General features: G+C 39.3%; 1 protein-coding gene across 4 annotated transcripts in view; it reads right to left on the bottom strand.

The window, feature by feature from the left end:
- dscamb (Down syndrome cell adhesion molecule b) overlaps window positions 1-17042 on the bottom strand; it is an 88591-nt gene that overhangs the window by 15841 nt on the left and 55708 nt on the right. For all 4 annotated transcript variants that reach the window (XM_049727008.2, XM_049727007.2, XM_049727006.2 and 1 more), the window contains exons 7-16: window positions 16549-16845; window positions 15468-15740; window positions 13371-13649; window positions 11434-11553; window positions 8574-8753; window positions 3579-3775; window positions 3180-3276; window positions 2696-2824; window positions 2250-2417; window positions 1015-1085 (exon numbers count right to left, since the gene is read on the bottom strand). In XM_049727008.2, the coding sequence (XP_049582965.1) occupies window positions 1015-1085; window positions 2250-2417; window positions 2696-2824; window positions 3180-3276; window positions 3579-3775; window positions 8574-8753; window positions 11434-11553; window positions 13371-13649; window positions 15468-15740; window positions 16549-16845 (1811 nt within the window). The remainder of the gene's footprint in view (window positions 1-1014; window positions 1086-2249; window positions 2418-2695; window positions 2825-3179; window positions 3277-3578; window positions 3776-8573; window positions 8754-11433; window positions 11554-13370; window positions 13650-15467; window positions 15741-16548; window positions 16846-17042) is intronic.

Here is a 17042-nt window from a genome sequence, read left to right on the forward strand (position 1 = left end):
TTCAGCCTTGACGTTTTTTTCAATCCTAAAATATTTGGTGCCCTGTTAAACATGTGGCCACCTTCAACTATTTGATATTATGAATGAACGTCTTGTACTGATGGGACAATGCAACATTCCAATTATACCAAACAAGCAACATGTGATGAAGCTTGAAGAGCCCAGATACAGCTTGTATAAACGTGTAAACATATCATGTATTGAGTCTTTCCAAGTATGGCTGCAGTTGACATTAAATAAAGGACTGTGGTGTGTTATTATAGATATTTTTATCCATTTTATCCGTTATTTTCTTTGTTTTTCATTTACAATTTGAAAATATAGTTTGAGCAACTTTCAATTAATATTTTTTAAACAGAAATTTTTAACAAAAAGTGATGTCTTATGCCAGGGGTGGTCAACCTGTGGACCGCGGCCATCTAGCGGTCCTTGGCGGTATTGCAGGTGGTCCGCAAAATTGGATTGGAAAAATTGGAAAACAAAACTGATTTATTATTAATTATTATTATTATTATACGGTATTGCAGGTGGTCTGCAAAATGGGATTGGAGAAATTGGAAAATAAAACTGATTTATTATTAATTATTATTATTAATAAAACTGATTCATTATTTAAATTTGATTTATTTTCCAGCTAATTTTGTGAATCAGTTTACCCATCAAAATTATGTCAAATGTAGCTGAGAGTCCCAAAATAGACACAAATAAATAGCCGGTATGGGTCTATCCTCCTTCGATACAAGATAAAATGATATTGCACCAAAGCAGTGGTCCCCAAGTTGCTTCCTTGAACCAATACCAGTTGAAAACCCCTGTCTTATACCATTCAACTTTATTTTAAACAAAATCCTGCAGTTCATGTTTTTAATGTATTACAAGATTATGTTGCTAGTTAATAGAATAGAAAATATATAAATAAATAATCAAATAAATCAAACATGTAGCATACTGCAAATGGCCCCCAGGCCAGACTTTGGACTCCATCGTTAATATGCCCTGAACTGGTCACTGTACCTTCCAGGAGACTTTGATGCTCTGTGGGGAGGTGGGCTCTAGAGTGACATCTTGTGGAGGGCCGTCAGGAGCTGCAGAATGAAATCCATCAGTCAACATTACCAGGCACTTGAGTCTTAAATGAGTCAGATTATCAACCATCAAGAGCAATTTGGTTGACACTTTAATTTCACTAGAGGGTGCCGTCGAGTTAAAAATGAGGTAAAATCTAAGTGCCCGCTATTCTTAATGTGCCTCGTAGCTTAATAACATAATAAAAACAACAATATTAACATTTTAATGTGACAAATGCTTGACTTGCTTTGAATTTCATGCTTTATCTTAACAAGTTAATTTAATGTGCTCGCAGGGGAATCTAAATAAATGAACATTTATTGAGGTGGCTAACACGCACAATGATGAGTAAGATTAAAGCACGTGACAGTCAACTTTAAATAGTTATTTCATGACAAACTTTCACTCATATTCAACAATGGATTTTTGTATTTGATGATAGTGGCCTCTGCTGGAACAGGTTGAGGCTATGCATCAATTAATTGAAAAGTGCATTGAATTTATTTATCTATTTATCTATTTATTTATTTATTTATTTATTTATTTATTTATTTATTTATTTATTTATTTATTTATTTATTTATGTATTTATTTATTTATCTATTTATTCACACTGGGACAATGCACATTAATCAGTAAAAAAACAACAAAAAACAAATGTAAATATGCCAGAAAAGATCTTTAAAGGTAACGTATGTATATCCTCAAATGATGATCTCTGCCGAGACTCAGTGTGCCAACTAATCATTGAGTTCTTTGTAGACTTGAATATGCTATACCTGAAATAGATGTATAATCATTGCCCTGTGAGAAAAATCAGTGGGTGCCAATCGGAGTCTGTAATTACCTTTCCTAAGGGATTTGATATTGGCGTATGTCACAGTAAATGCCATTGCTGCAACATGCACCACTGCAGATCAGAGGTGGCATGCGTAAAGCTGAAGTTGCTGTATGCAACACAAAGTGGATCATGTTCAAAAATTGTATTTACTGTATTTATGGTTAAAAATGCTTCGGAGGGAAAAAATATTGTATTGTATTGCAGAACTGCAATGCATTAATGCCTTCTAGTTTTAAACATTCAATACTCATCTACGGTGAGGGATGCCTCACCGTAGATGAGTAAAAACAAAATTCCTCCCGTCATGATATGACGAAATAGAGTAAGTCGCTTCTCTAACCGGCTTCATCAGTAGTGATGGTGAGTTCGTTGCTCGGGTTGCTGTTGCCGATGATGTTCTTGGCAACCATGCGGATGTTGTAGGTAGAAGAAGGGTGAAGGTCAATGATAGTGGCCTGGTTGAGTTGTGGTGACACATCTTTGGTAACTTGGGCTGATAGCCATGAAGCTAGAGGGAAAACACAGAAATCAGAAATGTTACCTTGTCATAATGTGGACAGAAACCAAATGAAAAGACGCTTTCTTATCAAATGAAAAGAAATGTGATTTTGTGCTTTTTTACATTACATATACTTCTGGATCTTTAGTGAAGCAGATTGCCTTAAGATTCTTCATGTAATGTTTTCATTTTACTACATTACAGTAATTATTTGTTCCAATTGAGAGTGTCTTTATTTATTTTTCTTGAATTCTTTATCAGTTCAACACTGAATTGATGATCAGTACCTGATTTGTTCTTGCACTCTATGTCATATCCTGTAATGGGGCTGTTGCCATCGAAGCCCATGGTCCAGCGAAGTGCTATGGTCCTGTCTTTGACTTCCCGGATTTCCACCTCAGGAGGGTCAGGAGGTTCTGCGGTAAAGAAAAACAAATCTAATAACATACTTTTGCTTTGAATGTATAAAGCAACTGGAGAGGACAGACAGCAATTGTTCTAATCTGTAATTCCGTGTGAGAATCAACAAACAACCTTCTATGGGCCACAATAATTAATTACCTAGTATATAACTAAAGCTGCATATTTAATATATTTTTTTATTCTTCCCCAAGGGACATATCTCAAGTGACATGTTTTGGAAAGGCTTCAAGCGAGTAAAATTTTCTATAAAGACAATGTACGTTTTTAAAATACCACTGTTTATAAAACATTTGCAAGTGATGTCATTTAACTGAACATTTTTGAAAAATCACTTTTGAAGTCTTTTACCTTGCACTGTAAGCTGTATGATTCCTCGATCTTCTCCAAAAGAATTGATGGCATGACAGGAGAAGAAACCAGAGTCCTCGCGCACAGTGGGCATAATCTGTAGAGAGAAAAAACACAATTTTGTGATCAAGAAAGAGAGCCACTCTATCACACTAGAATATGAATGCATCAAGGAGGAGATTTGGAAGTTTGAAGTAAAATGGAGGAAAAACACTTTTATACTTACTGTACAACCAACGCAGAATTTTAAATACCATGATAATCTGGAGGCATTAGATTAATTTTGAAGATTCTGCCATACAGTGACTTTCTCAGAGACTTACGTACATATTTCATTTTGAGGATTGTAAGATGCCGATGTAGTATTTTGGCTGGACTATTTGTCACACTTAGACTCACCACCAGCGTTGAGACGACTTCGTCGGCCACCTCCTTGACACTGACTATGTATCGGCTGGTCTCAGGGTTGATGATGCGTTCTTCTTTCTCCCAGCGCACCATGATAGGCTTCTCCCCATGTGCTATGCAGCTCATCTTCTTCTCTTCCCCATGTGTGGCCAGGGTGGTGTTGGGATACGACGTGATCATGGCCGGGACTGAAAGTGAACCATGCAGAAGGAATATGAACTGGTGAGGATGAAGAATTAAATGTTTGTTTTGTTCATTTAGATGCGCACTACGATTGGCTAGCAACCAGTCCAGGATGTAGAAAGGCTCTCACCCAAAGTTATCTTGGGTAGCATATAGGGTCGATTACAACAGCCAATAAGACATTAGATTATGTATAAAAAAGACAAACAAAAGCAATGAAGTCATCTTTTTTAATTGCTTGAGATACCGAGGTAGATTCTCAATAATCTTGCTTATTATTTTCTTTCACACACACTACTACAGAATCTGAGGCTGGTTAGTTGAACATACTGTTTTCTAATGGAAAAATACAATACACTGGCACTATTAGATGGAAAAAGTCACATCTTTGAGTAATTTTGCATTTACTTGTTTTTGATATAGTATGCATGTATCACCCATTTTTTATTGATGCAAAAAAGTATTTTGGTCTGAAAAGAAAAAATTACAAATTTTAGGGATACATTATTCCTTGTTATGGAAAGGCAATGTAAGATTTTATGTTTCTAAGAGTAAGGGTTGGGTTTTGCCGCACAGTTTGTAGAAAGGATATGGTTTGGTATCATTATTCATAAATGTATATTGAAAAACGTATTTCTTACACAGCACTGCAAGCATACACCTTCGACTAAATTCTCTTCGCCTACTTTGATGATGACAGTGAGCGGTAACGTGCTTTTTACTGGGAAGAAGCTGCCGAGACGAAGAAGAAAGCCGTGACTCCCGATTGAACTCCCATCGGTCTGAGTGTGGAGTCTGTCTGGCGGAGTGCCGTAACCACACACCGGACTCATTATCAACACATCTAGTCAGTGTGTGCCTGTGCATCTGCAAGTGTGTGTGTGCAAGTGTGTGTGTGTGTGTGTGATTCAGCAGAATGTGTATCTGTTGTTAATGTCTTTCACCCAGACTGCTCAGAGTCTTTTTTACTCATTCTCACACCTTTTTTCATACTTGTCTCACGAGCTCGATTAGCCCAGAGATTTTGGGCCATAATGATCAGGCGAAAGTGTGAAGCTGCTGAATTGGATTATGCCATATTAGTTCTGAAGCTCTGAGCAGAGAGCGTGAATGTGATAATCTGTATCACCGAGCGAATTATAGGTATTATCCTTATTCATATTATAGATGTCACAGTGCAGGTAAAATTATGTAAATCTATCTCTGAAGTGAGCTACATTGCCAAAATCGTAATATAATCTCAATCTCATCGTCAGATTGGACGAGAAAAGTAGCCAACAACGCAATGCGTTTAGTTGCAGGGGACACAGGAAAAAAAAAATCACACCATTGGATGATAAAAAGTCTTGCATGCATGTTTTAGGAGACGAGAGAGGAAGCCCAAGTAGCCCAAATAAAATCGCCGCAAGCGTGTTTAAAAATCCACATAGGAAGGATCCCAAATTGGAATTTTTAACCTCAGATTTGTGAGGAAGGCAGGGTAACCACAAATTGTATTGCAAGAGTGTACCCCCAATTGGATACTTGGTTAGAAAAAGGAACAACTGGTAGACAACAAGAAGGGTAGATATTTACAAACCAGGGCAGTGTGAGGCTATAATAGAGCAAATGCAAAAAAAAGAAAGAAACCAAAATTAGCTAAACTGCTAATACAAGGTAGAAATGGTAAACTGCTAATACAAGGTAGAAATGGTCTTAGTGTGGGTAAGAGTCATCATTTGGCTGTGCTGGAAAAAAATACCAATGGAGCTCATTTACCTGCCGGTACAGTGGAAGCACCTGTGGCTAAAGCCAAATTGTGCCAAGGATTTTACTTTCTGGAACTGGATTCTCCACCTCTGCTTTTCACGGACATTCAGAATTGGCCTGCACGTCTGAAGTTACCACCCTCCTCAATGAATACTTCTGGCATGCATGTGCCTGATTGTTACACCGCATGTGCAAATGCATGAGTGTGTGAGAGCAGTAGCAACGTTGTGGGGCTGAGTGGGCAAGTAGAGCGACTGGTTCTCATGACACATCTCAACCACACTACACGATGGAGGATGGCGAGAGAGCGTGTACCCCTGCAGCGCTAACTATGATCCCTCTCGCTCCCTCGCTCCATGTGCCTCCTCAGGCTCTCACCAGGACAGCCATGATTTAATGATGAGAGAGACCGCTTTGATTATTCATACGCAGCAGACTGCTCCGCTGGGCATGCCGGTGTCTCACGCACACTTTGAATACGTATGCGTGCATGAAGACAGACGCACACGCCTGCGTGATTTAGAAAGGCCTAAATAAGACTTTAGTCGAAAATGAACGTTCATACACATTGGGGACGACATGTATGTTTACACACTAGATAAACAGTATGATGTAAATGTAAAACGACTGCCTCGTCCTGGCACTTTAGCACACAAATTACTCTAATGGCATTAAGTGTAAAGAGGGCTTAAGAGACAAAGACGGACCATTTGTAAAAAAAGGAAAATTCTTAAGACGCATTAGTGGTGAGGGGAAAGGCATGCTAAGTAACGGTGGAGAATGATCCAAAATGTAGTTCTAGTGTCTTCAGAAAACAAGTTGCAAATCATAAAATCTCAAGTGAAAAATATTACTAAAGAATACTTTTCTTGAAAATTATTATTACCACTTGAATGATAACAACTGAAAACAATTCAAATACTCATATCAGTAAAATATACAGATTTCCAAAAGTGTGGTACGTCTTGACCGTTGTCAAATCTTATGACAATTACTAGTGCTGATATTTCCAAATGTACTAAATGTATTATTCAATTTATGGCTTTATTTTAATGCACGTGTGTGTCCATATAATGATGGACCGTGACAGGCTTAAGACTGCTGACGTTTAAAGCTCATCTCTTATTCACTGTCAGCCCCTCCTTCTTCCTCCCTGGTGCCCTACACCATCATCTCCCTTCCAACACCCCCGCGAAGGAAATTGCTGATTTATTTTGCATGGCAACTCTGAATTTCAACTAAGTCCTATTAAAAAAAAGTCTGCGCTCTAAATGTTATTGTTTCTTAACGGGGGTGGGGATATTTTTGCCATTGAAATGTGAAGCCATGGCAAAGGAAGTTGAAACAGATAACGGTGATGTTTGCTCAGTGAAAGGACTGAAGAAGACATTACACTATTCATGCATTCCAATAAAATAGATGTAAGCAGCGTTAGATTGTTGATGTAGTAACTGGGGCAGTTGGTAAATTACACTTAAATATTGTTCGAAACACAAAATGAGAAAATTTCAAACCATCTATGCATTATATGCTAAACCACAATAATACTCCATGTGCCACTTAAAAAGCACGGCAACCACTTCAGCATGCACAGAGGCACACATTCATGTCATGGATCACGCTCATAGTCATTTAAGAGTAAAAGCACTTTGTTAGTGTTGTCACTGGCAATAAGCGCTAAGACAATGATTTGTGAGCACCAAATAAACAGTGGCCTGCCTGCTGGGTTTGTCCGCTTTGAAAATGTGTCAGCAATGAAACAAGGACAAATTGTGAAATAATGCCGTCTTTATCGTTTTCAACTTCCTCTCACTGGTGGAACGAAAGGCAGCCGGAGATTGCAACTAAAGCAGATAAATATGCGCACCGTTCTTCCCCAGAGCACCTTGTCAGCTTCTTATTGATGTATTGACAAATTTAAACGAGGAAGAGATGCGCGGTCTTAAAACACAAACATAAACGCACATACTCATAAAAGTGCAAATTAAAACAAGAAATTAAAAATTTGCATTGACAAATCTGTGGTTATATATTAACATGATTTTTTTTTTTTTTAAGAATGTCTTGGAAGGACAAGGCTGCATTTAAGGGATTTAATTAATATTCCGGATACACGATAAAGACAAAAGTCATCGGACGTGTCCATCAAGCTCAAATGACATTTGTTTTTCCACATTTACACCTATAACAAGTTTGACACTCTCCCACATTAAACTCATCTAATCTTGCCTTTCACTGTAAAAACTGTTCCTAGGACAATCAGTGTCGAGTGCACGGTCAGAACATACTACACAGTAAAATTGTAATGCATCCAAAGAAAAACTCAGTTGCTGCCAGTGTTTGTTCAGTGGGCGGTGAAAAGTGGAAGGAACCGGGTCAGCGGCACAGGTCCGCTTGCTGCATAGCAACTGGCTGCTGTAGTCATGAAAGTGACCTATGGATAGTCAGAGTTCATGTTTGTGTAAGAGCCTGCAGCTGAGGCATAAGCAGGATGGCGGATCGGAACCTTTGTGCACGGCGAGGCTTAATTACACTGACACATGAATATCCATAACATGCCAGGCGGCATTAATTGTCAAATATTTCTCTCGCAGGGCGATTTCTACACAGATTATTATCTTTGGCGCTAACAGGGAAGGCGAAGGCGCAGCTATATAGAACATTTTTCACATCACATTCAGAATATTTTCATTTGGTGAAACTATTATCGTTATTAAACTATTACTTTTTAACTTTATTTGATCCATCCATTTTCTAGAGTGGGTGTCCTCATTAGGATACGGTGAGTCCAATATGGAAGCGCGCTCGCTAGTTATGACATTTAATTAAATCGGCTTAAACCTTTTTTCAGGGAACCGGATGTCATTGATATTTCTAATGTTAATTAATACTGACCAATTGAATAAAGGAAAACACATGTAGAATTCTGTAATGCTTTAAATCAACACAACAAAACAAATGATAACACTCATGTCATTTCAGCATCTTCTTTGGTAACATTTTGCAACACCGACCCCACATCATGTAGCCTATGGATGAGGTAAAGAGTCTTACTTTTGACGGTGAGGTACATGGACTTGCTGACATCAGCACCCACGTCGTTGCTGACCTTACACAGGTAAAAGCCATTGTCGTCCTCCAGCACGTGTTTGATCAGCAGGGATCCGTTACTCAGCTGCTGGATGCGAGAGCCGCTGTTCAGGAGGATGGGCTGAAACAGGGGGACACCTGCACCTGGGCCATAGAAATAGACACTTTTCAGTCTACACAGGAGAATGGCATATTGTTTATCAGGGGTGGGCAAACGTTTGTGCGACATTTGATTTTAAAAACGCACCAATAGACCAAGACATTTGCACCAGGACATTTGCAGATGTAGAATATGTAAAACATTTTTTATAATGAAATCATTTTCATACTAATTTAAAATTCATTAAGGTTTAATTAAATATCCTTTTTTTTTTTTTTTTTTTTACAAAATCACAAATTTGCATACATTTTCCAATGCTAAATGTATAAATAAAATAGTTTATTTTTCTAAATGGTGGGCTGGATAAAAGAACTGTGCATGCCATATATGGTTTATGGGCTATATATATTTTTCAGGAGGTACAAATGCAAAAATACACAGTATAACCCCAATAATGAAGTTAGTTAGTTAGTTAGTTAGTTAGTTAGTTAGTTAGTTAGTTAGTTAGTTAGTTAGTTAGTTAGTTAGTTAGTTAGTCATAGTGTATAATGAATAGATCGTATTGACAAAACTGCAGTAGGGTATACTATGCCGCAGGTGGGTTTGCAATAATAGGGACACTTTAAGTGCAGATTCAAACCAAAATAAGATGAATTCACGGATTTTGTACTGGGTCTTACAACATTCGCATACCTAATGAAGTGTCCAGTAAATACATGTTGTCCTATATTGACATGAACCAGACCTCGATGATCATGATGCCCACTATGTGGGCTTTCATTTGAGCACATGTTTACAGATTTGACGACAAAGCCTGTCAGATTTTGGGAGGATTGTAAACATGTTTCTTAACACTGGGTCTAAATCCTTAAACCGGCCAACAGATGCCGAGCGCAACGTCGAAAACTGAGCTGCCGATGTGATGCAATCAGAGCGGACGTAATGCTCAAGATGAACAAGACGACAGATTGGTGGCGGAGAGAGAGTTCCAATGTAAGGCTTTGCCAGTCAGATTGACTGTATTTAGAAGGATTAATATCCATGTGTGAGTGAACAACTCCTGGGATTTATTGTTTGTACATAAGATGATAAAAATTATTCGTGTTAATGACTTTAAAATTATGTTATGTCCCTTAAACGACGACAACAATGTGGATTTGTCTTCACAACAAATATAGTGAATAACAATGTTTGGACGTCCTACTGAAATAAATGTCATAAAATACTGTATATACATGAATTGTGTATTTTGATTTAGTAGTCTTGAATGTGGCTCACTGAGGTACAACAGTAACGTCCCTATAGAAACACTTACAGTGAAAGTGTATTTCACATTGCACATTTACAGTAAAACGTGTTTGAAATGTGTCAGATGTTAAAGACGCTCCATGAAGTTAGCATGTTAAGATCAGACGACTTACTGAGCTGTGTTTATCTTCCCCCCGCATTTTAATTAAAAGGCTGTCAGGCGGCCAAGAGAGCACAGGGTCAAGTAGTGACTCTGTATCTGTTACCCTGGCGCTGAACGCTTTTCCCCCTTGAATTATGGATTTTGCATATCCAATCAGAGCTGGTTGTTATGCTAATAGCAGGTGACCTTTACTTACTCTTCCATATTTCCCACAGATATTCATCTGGCCCTCATCTACCAAGGTTGCTGTAAAATGACTGACATGAAAGAAATTGGGCAATACTATTGAAAGGCCCAGACTGTGGGAAAATGAGAGTTTCACACAAAAACACACAGCAGATTTCATGAGATTTCAGAGGGAACATATGAAGAAATTAAAATGTATTGCCACATAGTAGGGTACTATTTATGAAAATATTGTCATTATCTATTACTTTAGATTATGCATTTTTGTTCAACTTAAACAGAAGAACAGTTTCAGTTCCTGCTTAAAACTGTCCTTCAATGTATTTTTCCTTGGATTTATACTGGACTTACTTGACTAAATTTAACTGCATGATGCCTATAATTTGCCATTACTCTGACTAACGTAATGTCCTGTGGGTGCTTTGAAAAACTGTGACAAAGGCCTCAAATCTTAGATACCAATCAGGAATGGTCAGATGGTGTTAATCAGGCATGAGGCCTGTCTGTCGCTGTTTCACCCCTCACATGCACAAAATCCTGTCAAAGGTTGAAATACAGACATTTCATTGTTTTGATAATAGGACCAAGTGCATGTGTACTTTCCGACTTATCTCAGGAGGGACATTGTGTGTACACACGCACACACACACATGGTCACACTCACACGCCCACTTGCACGTTTCTCCATTGGTTGCTGTCCTTCTGTTGGTGAAGCTTTCATCTCTGGTTATATGGATGAGGTAGCAAACACCTGGGCCCTTGCTTCATGTTTTCCGCTCAAGTGGCTGAACTCACCTGCTGCCTTCCTGTCTGTACGCCAGGCTGCTTTATTGTTCTTCTGCACCCGGACGTGTCGTCTGTTTTTCTATAATAGCGTCTTTCTCAGCGATAACACTCTTAGGATTCGGGATGGCACCGAGCTATACCATGTTAGCTGAACAGATGGATGTGTGCACTTGTGGAGGCATCAATATGCCTCAAACATGCATCCGTGTGCACCACCCAAATAAACACAGCTAAACCTACTCATCTGTAAAATAAATAAATAAAAATCCCCACCAATGAATCATCTGTGATAAGTGTCCGGTATCTGAAGTGAAGGTATAAATTTATGTCATGTATTGTACCTTTGGAGTGCTCCCATACAATGGTGGGTGGTGGGTATCCTTCAGCAGAGCAGTTGAGAGTGACAGTTTTCCCATAGATCCCATCTTGGTCCTCAGGCTGAACCACAAACTGAGGAGGAACTGTACACACACAACAATTCATGAAATGATTTGTTTACTGTATGCATCTTCAATGGCAGGGGAAAAAAAACTATACTGATCACTATTACTGTGACTTAAGTACTATAGCGGAGCACCAAGCATTTATATAAGGGAAATTACAGTAGTCTCTGATAAGCTTTGTGTGTGTGTTGAAGAGCTATGCTATAAATCACAGACAGCAAATAAATTTCATGATGATAAAAAAGCTATCTAGCAGATTTAGCAACATGTATCAAGAGAATTTCTCAGACTCTTCTTCCTGGTCATCTCAGAAGTACCGTATTTTCCGGACTATAAGTCGCTCCGGAGTATAAGTCGCACCAGCCATAAAATGCCCCAAAAAGTGAAAAAAACATATATAAGTCGCTCCGGAGTATAAGTCGCATTTTGGGGGGCAATTTATTCGACAAAATCCCACACCAAAAACAGTCATGAATGAGCAACAACAGGCTAAACAATAGCAACAACAGGCTAAACGATAGGTATGCTAACGTGACAAATACGAACAAAGAGTTGAGAACGGGCCTGACGTAACATATAGAGTGATTAAGGACAACTATTACATGAATAACATGTTTATAAAACCATCGGTATCACTCCAATTCATTAAATAGCAACAACAGGCTAAACGATAGGTATGCTAACGTGACAAACACAAACAAAGAGCTGAGAACGGGCCAAATAATAATAAATAATAATAATAAATTTAAGAGGAGCAAAAATAGAGCAAGTGTACATACAGCAGACAGTGGACTTGGATATGGTGCTTTAAAGTGTTAATTGCTTTATTTGATGTTTTCTCCATTTTTTATGTTTTGAATATGTTCAAGATAAAGATATAAAAGCATGTGAAGTGATCAACTATACTAAAAATAACATGGGAAGTGGTCAACTATACTTGTAAGTAAGTGATGTCTTAATGCTCAAGTAAAAATTTGTGAAATAAAACATATATAAGTCGCTCCTGAGTATAAGTCGCCCCCCCACCCAAACTATGAAAAAAAGCGCGACTTATAGTCCGGAAATTACGGTATGTGTGATCACTTGTTGCCAAAATTCACAGGGCTCAATCAGAACTCCCCCATAGGCTTGTGAGAAATGTCATTTGTCAGTCACACCTCCAGGCGTGTCTGAATAATAATTAGGAGTTGATTACATTATGGTTCTGGATTATGTGTAGGTAGGAACAGACAGTTAGATACAGGCTAACAGATTTTCTATTACCGGCTCACTTCAACTCGCCTTGCCGTTTTTAATTTGAAAATGAACATTGGAAAACTACGGCACATTGTATGCATCATGCATGCTAAACTTTATACATGGAGAACAAGGGTCTGCTGCATTTATATTGTACTTGCATGCATCTATCGGAGAGAAGACAGAAGGCAGCAATATGGAGATCTTGTAGTGTAAAACGGCCATGTCCAGAGCTCAAACAAAACAACAGTGTTTGCACATACTTGTTATTTCTAATCTTGTATTTCTAAATGTTACAATGACTTGGCAATGATGATTCAGCTCCACCGGTGAGCAACCAGCAATGGTGTAGGTCACCCATTCGGCATTTTTGGAACCTCGGCTGACCAGATACCAGAAATAGTATCTTGTAAGACCTTATCTAGTCAATGGAGCAATGATGAGCCGTAGAGGTAGTGCAGTGGAAAATATTTGAGGCATATGAGTAATATTTACACACAATAATTGAGTCCCTACTCTGCATTAAATATAGAAAAAAATGCTTTTGCATTTTTGAAAAACACAGCAGTATCTGGTGGTACATTTGCAGCTGGCCTCACCTCGAACAATGAGCTGACTCTGGTGCTCCACAGCGGCCGCTTCATTGCGGGCAATGCAAGTATAGTTGCCGTTGTGGTCAGGCGTCAGGTTGGAGATTCTCAGTGAACTGGTGAAATCAATGTTATCCACAGTCACGCCAAGGCTAGTCGGGATAGGTCGTCCATCTTTCTGCCAGGTGATGTCCAGAGGCCGGTCACCTGACATGACCACGCAGGGGATAAAGACACGCTGACCGATGGTAAAGCGCTGGAACTCAAAGGGCTGAATGTAGGGAGGGACTGAAGACAGAGAAGTGGAGAGAAGGGAGTGGGGATACACAAAGGAAGAGAATCTACAATTAGAAATAAATTCAGCTGTCAGGGAACATTTTTCTTCTTTAAAGTCAATGACATCCTGTAATTTTCTAAGTACGTTGCTTTGTAAAACGTCAACGAACATAATAAACCTAGCATAGAGGAGATGACGTCAAGGGACCTTGCATTGTTGCATTTGAGCCGCCTCCTTAACGACCTCTTATATATATATACAGTAGAGTAGCTAGCTCTAAAAAGTGAGCAAGGTTTGTGGTACACCCAAAATCACTTTCTTTGTAGGTAGACATGTCATCGTAATAGATTTAAAATGAAGCAAATGAAATATTAATATATTAAAATATGTATTTGAGGGGATGACGTTTGCAAATGAAGGGGGATGATGTAATTGAAGGGATGATGTTCACCTTTAATTTAAGAGCTTGCACACACATGAGTTTATCTACTTTATCCATAGTTGCTCAGTACGTGGCAAAGCATATCACAAGGAACGTCTTGAAAAAGGTAGTCATAATTGTCAACATGCAAAATGATATAATCAAGAGATTCCTTCAATGGAAATACAGATGTTTTACAACAGGGTGCAAAAAAACTGGAAAAAAATTCAAGAACAGGAAAAAAGTTGTGGAATGCGGGGTACATTTGTGCTTTAGGGGCAGAAATGGATTTCTCTGGCAATGGAGCTTCCTACCAATCATCTACACGACCTAACCTACACATTATGCCTTCATAACATATGTTGCCAAATGGCCTGCTTATTGAAATGATTACAGTGATTAAGGAGGCACAAACTGGACCATAATTAATGTATTCCATACTCCTATGTGGGTGGTTAGGACATTGATCAACAATGACAAGAATAGCACATGAAATCAAGGCTAGAAAGGCAACCCGCCAACATAATAAACCAGAATTATGCAATATACGGTTTTAAACGTGTCTCTTGGAAACCATCAGCAATCGCACAAGTCATCTGTGGTTGAGTGTCCAGTGAGATCAAATAACTATGAAAATAAGCAGCACTTTAGCTGCTTATTTAATTCTCAACAAAGTGTAGATAATGGACTCCCGGGGTCCCCAAAGACCGCCGCGTATTTTAAGCACGAGCGGCTTGAAATTAACAAATGCATTCGCTCAGCATGGCACCGCTGGGAAGCGTTGTTGTGTATCATGGGCCTCTCTTGCGTTCTCACTCTTCTCTCTCCCCCTCTGTTCCCCTCGCTCATGACAAAGTGTAATGTGGCGGTGTCATCCTCGCGTACTGATCAGATGCAAGGAAATGGAGCATAATGGGGAAGCCCTCCTTCGTCTTTCCAATTACAGCCTGTAAGATCTCGGCGGAGATCAGCTCTGTGATATTATTAAGAGATACAGTCTTCATTAGCTAGCCTGATGAACTGAGGTGTAGCAGGTAGACTCATTTATTAGTCTGAGATGAAAGTCAAATATTCTTAAAGAGCTGCTTGCTTCCCTGTGTGAGTTTATTGGTTTGCCTTCTTGCTTTTTTTTTTGTGATGCACTTTGGAAGCCAAGAGGAACATGTTTAAATGACGATGGCCTTTGCTAAAAATAAACATGAAGAATTTTTACTTTGCTTTTGTTTCACCTGAGGACACAAGAATCTGCAAAGACAACATTTTGTAGTGTGTAGGTCAGGCCATTAGTAGTAGTAGTTAGTAGTAGTAATAGTAGTAATAGTTCTGTATTGTTTGGTATAAGTGTTCCTATCCTAATGAGGACAAAACATACCAATAAAATGACACACAGGTGGGAAAATACACTTACCTCTCACACGGAGGTGGACACTTTGGGAGTCCATCTTGTTGGGTTGGACCATCACTTTACAGTTATACTCTCCGGCGTCTCCCTGCTGCACATTGGTAAGCCTCAGCGTGCCGTTGTTTTCGAAGGCCCGCTGTCGATGGTTGAATGGCAACAATGCAGAGTTCTTGTACCACTTGATGGAATAGTAAGGATAGCCAATCACACGGCAGTGAATGAAGGCATCCCGTCCAGCGATGGCGGTGACGTTTTTCATCGAACGGATGCTGGCACGGCCTGAGAATGAGATGGGTTCAGAAAGACCTCCTTATGAGGACATTTATTAGTGGTGGTGTTAAGCTGCAAGAGCTGTGACACTTGCCGCAGTGATGTGTACACAAAACGGTCAATTTTGCAGGTTATTAAACAACACAATATTAAATGCTAAAAACACAGACTAGCTTTACGTTGTCCTTCTTAGAGACTTATTGCGGTTTGTTGTACTTAGCTCTCAATTGTTTAATCCTCGCAAAGGGCAGCGGAATAACAAGCAGATTCAAGTGCTCAACATCTGAGGGGAGAATTGAGATGCAACGATGATACTTTTATGTACGTAAATCTGCTTTTGCTGCTCCCCTTAGAACAATTCGGTGTCGCAAAAAATGGACTATCTGATCTTAAATTGTAGAATTGGCCGGCCTTTTAAACACACACAAAAGCACACCACAGATACATTCATGTAAAGAGAATAAATATCCTCTGGCTATTTACTGACTTGCGCATTTGGGAGACCAATATCCAGATTATATGTAGCAAACCAGGAAAATGCATTTGACCTGAAGGTACGAGGGTGCTGAAAAAGCACAATAAAAATGAATACATTTGCAGAAAAGAAGAATAAACAAAATAAAGAAGAATAGTAAACAAATATTAAAATACATTGGACTAAAGAAAACTAAATTACTACATCAAATGCAAACTAACTCAATTTGCACTTTTCACACAACTTTCAGACGTGTGCAGCATTCAGGCAGACAGACAAACATACAGTGAGACAGACAGGTATGTGTATTGTTGTTCTTGGAGGAGCTGATTTGACAAGCACCTCTTACGTTTATTCGAGCCTGGTGGTACACGAGGCCGGCTGAGTTGCTGCACGTGCACCGGTACACGCCGCCGTCCTGCACCTGCGTGTGCGTCACGTTGAGCTGGCTGACCACGTGGCCCTCGTGGCTATCGTAGTGTCCCAGGTGATGGTGGCTGTCTTTGATGACCGGGTCGTCGTCCAGCGACCACATGCAGCGGGGCGGCGGCGTGCCCTTGACGTTGCACACCAGGAAGACGGGCTCATTTGGGTTTACCACCTTTTCGCTGAAGGAGGAGAGTATCTTTGGCGTACCATCTGTGGAGGACAACAAGGCCAAATGGGTATACGCTAATGAATAAAACATGGAGGCAGGCTACATATTATTTGGAGGGAGCAATCACCGGGGTGCAATCATATTCACTGGGTGGATAGAAATAATCACCACCTGTTACTCTTGCTTGTGGAAAATCTGCAATATTTATTCCATTTACTATTTCATAATGTGGTAATAT

The sequence above is a fragment of the Syngnathus scovelli genome, chromosome 7, assembly GCF_024217435.2.
Source record: "Syngnathus scovelli strain Florida chromosome 7, RoL_Ssco_1.2, whole genome shotgun sequence".
In the NCBI taxonomy this organism is placed as follows: domain Eukaryota; kingdom Metazoa; phylum Chordata; class Actinopteri; order Syngnathiformes; family Syngnathidae; genus Syngnathus; species Syngnathus scovelli.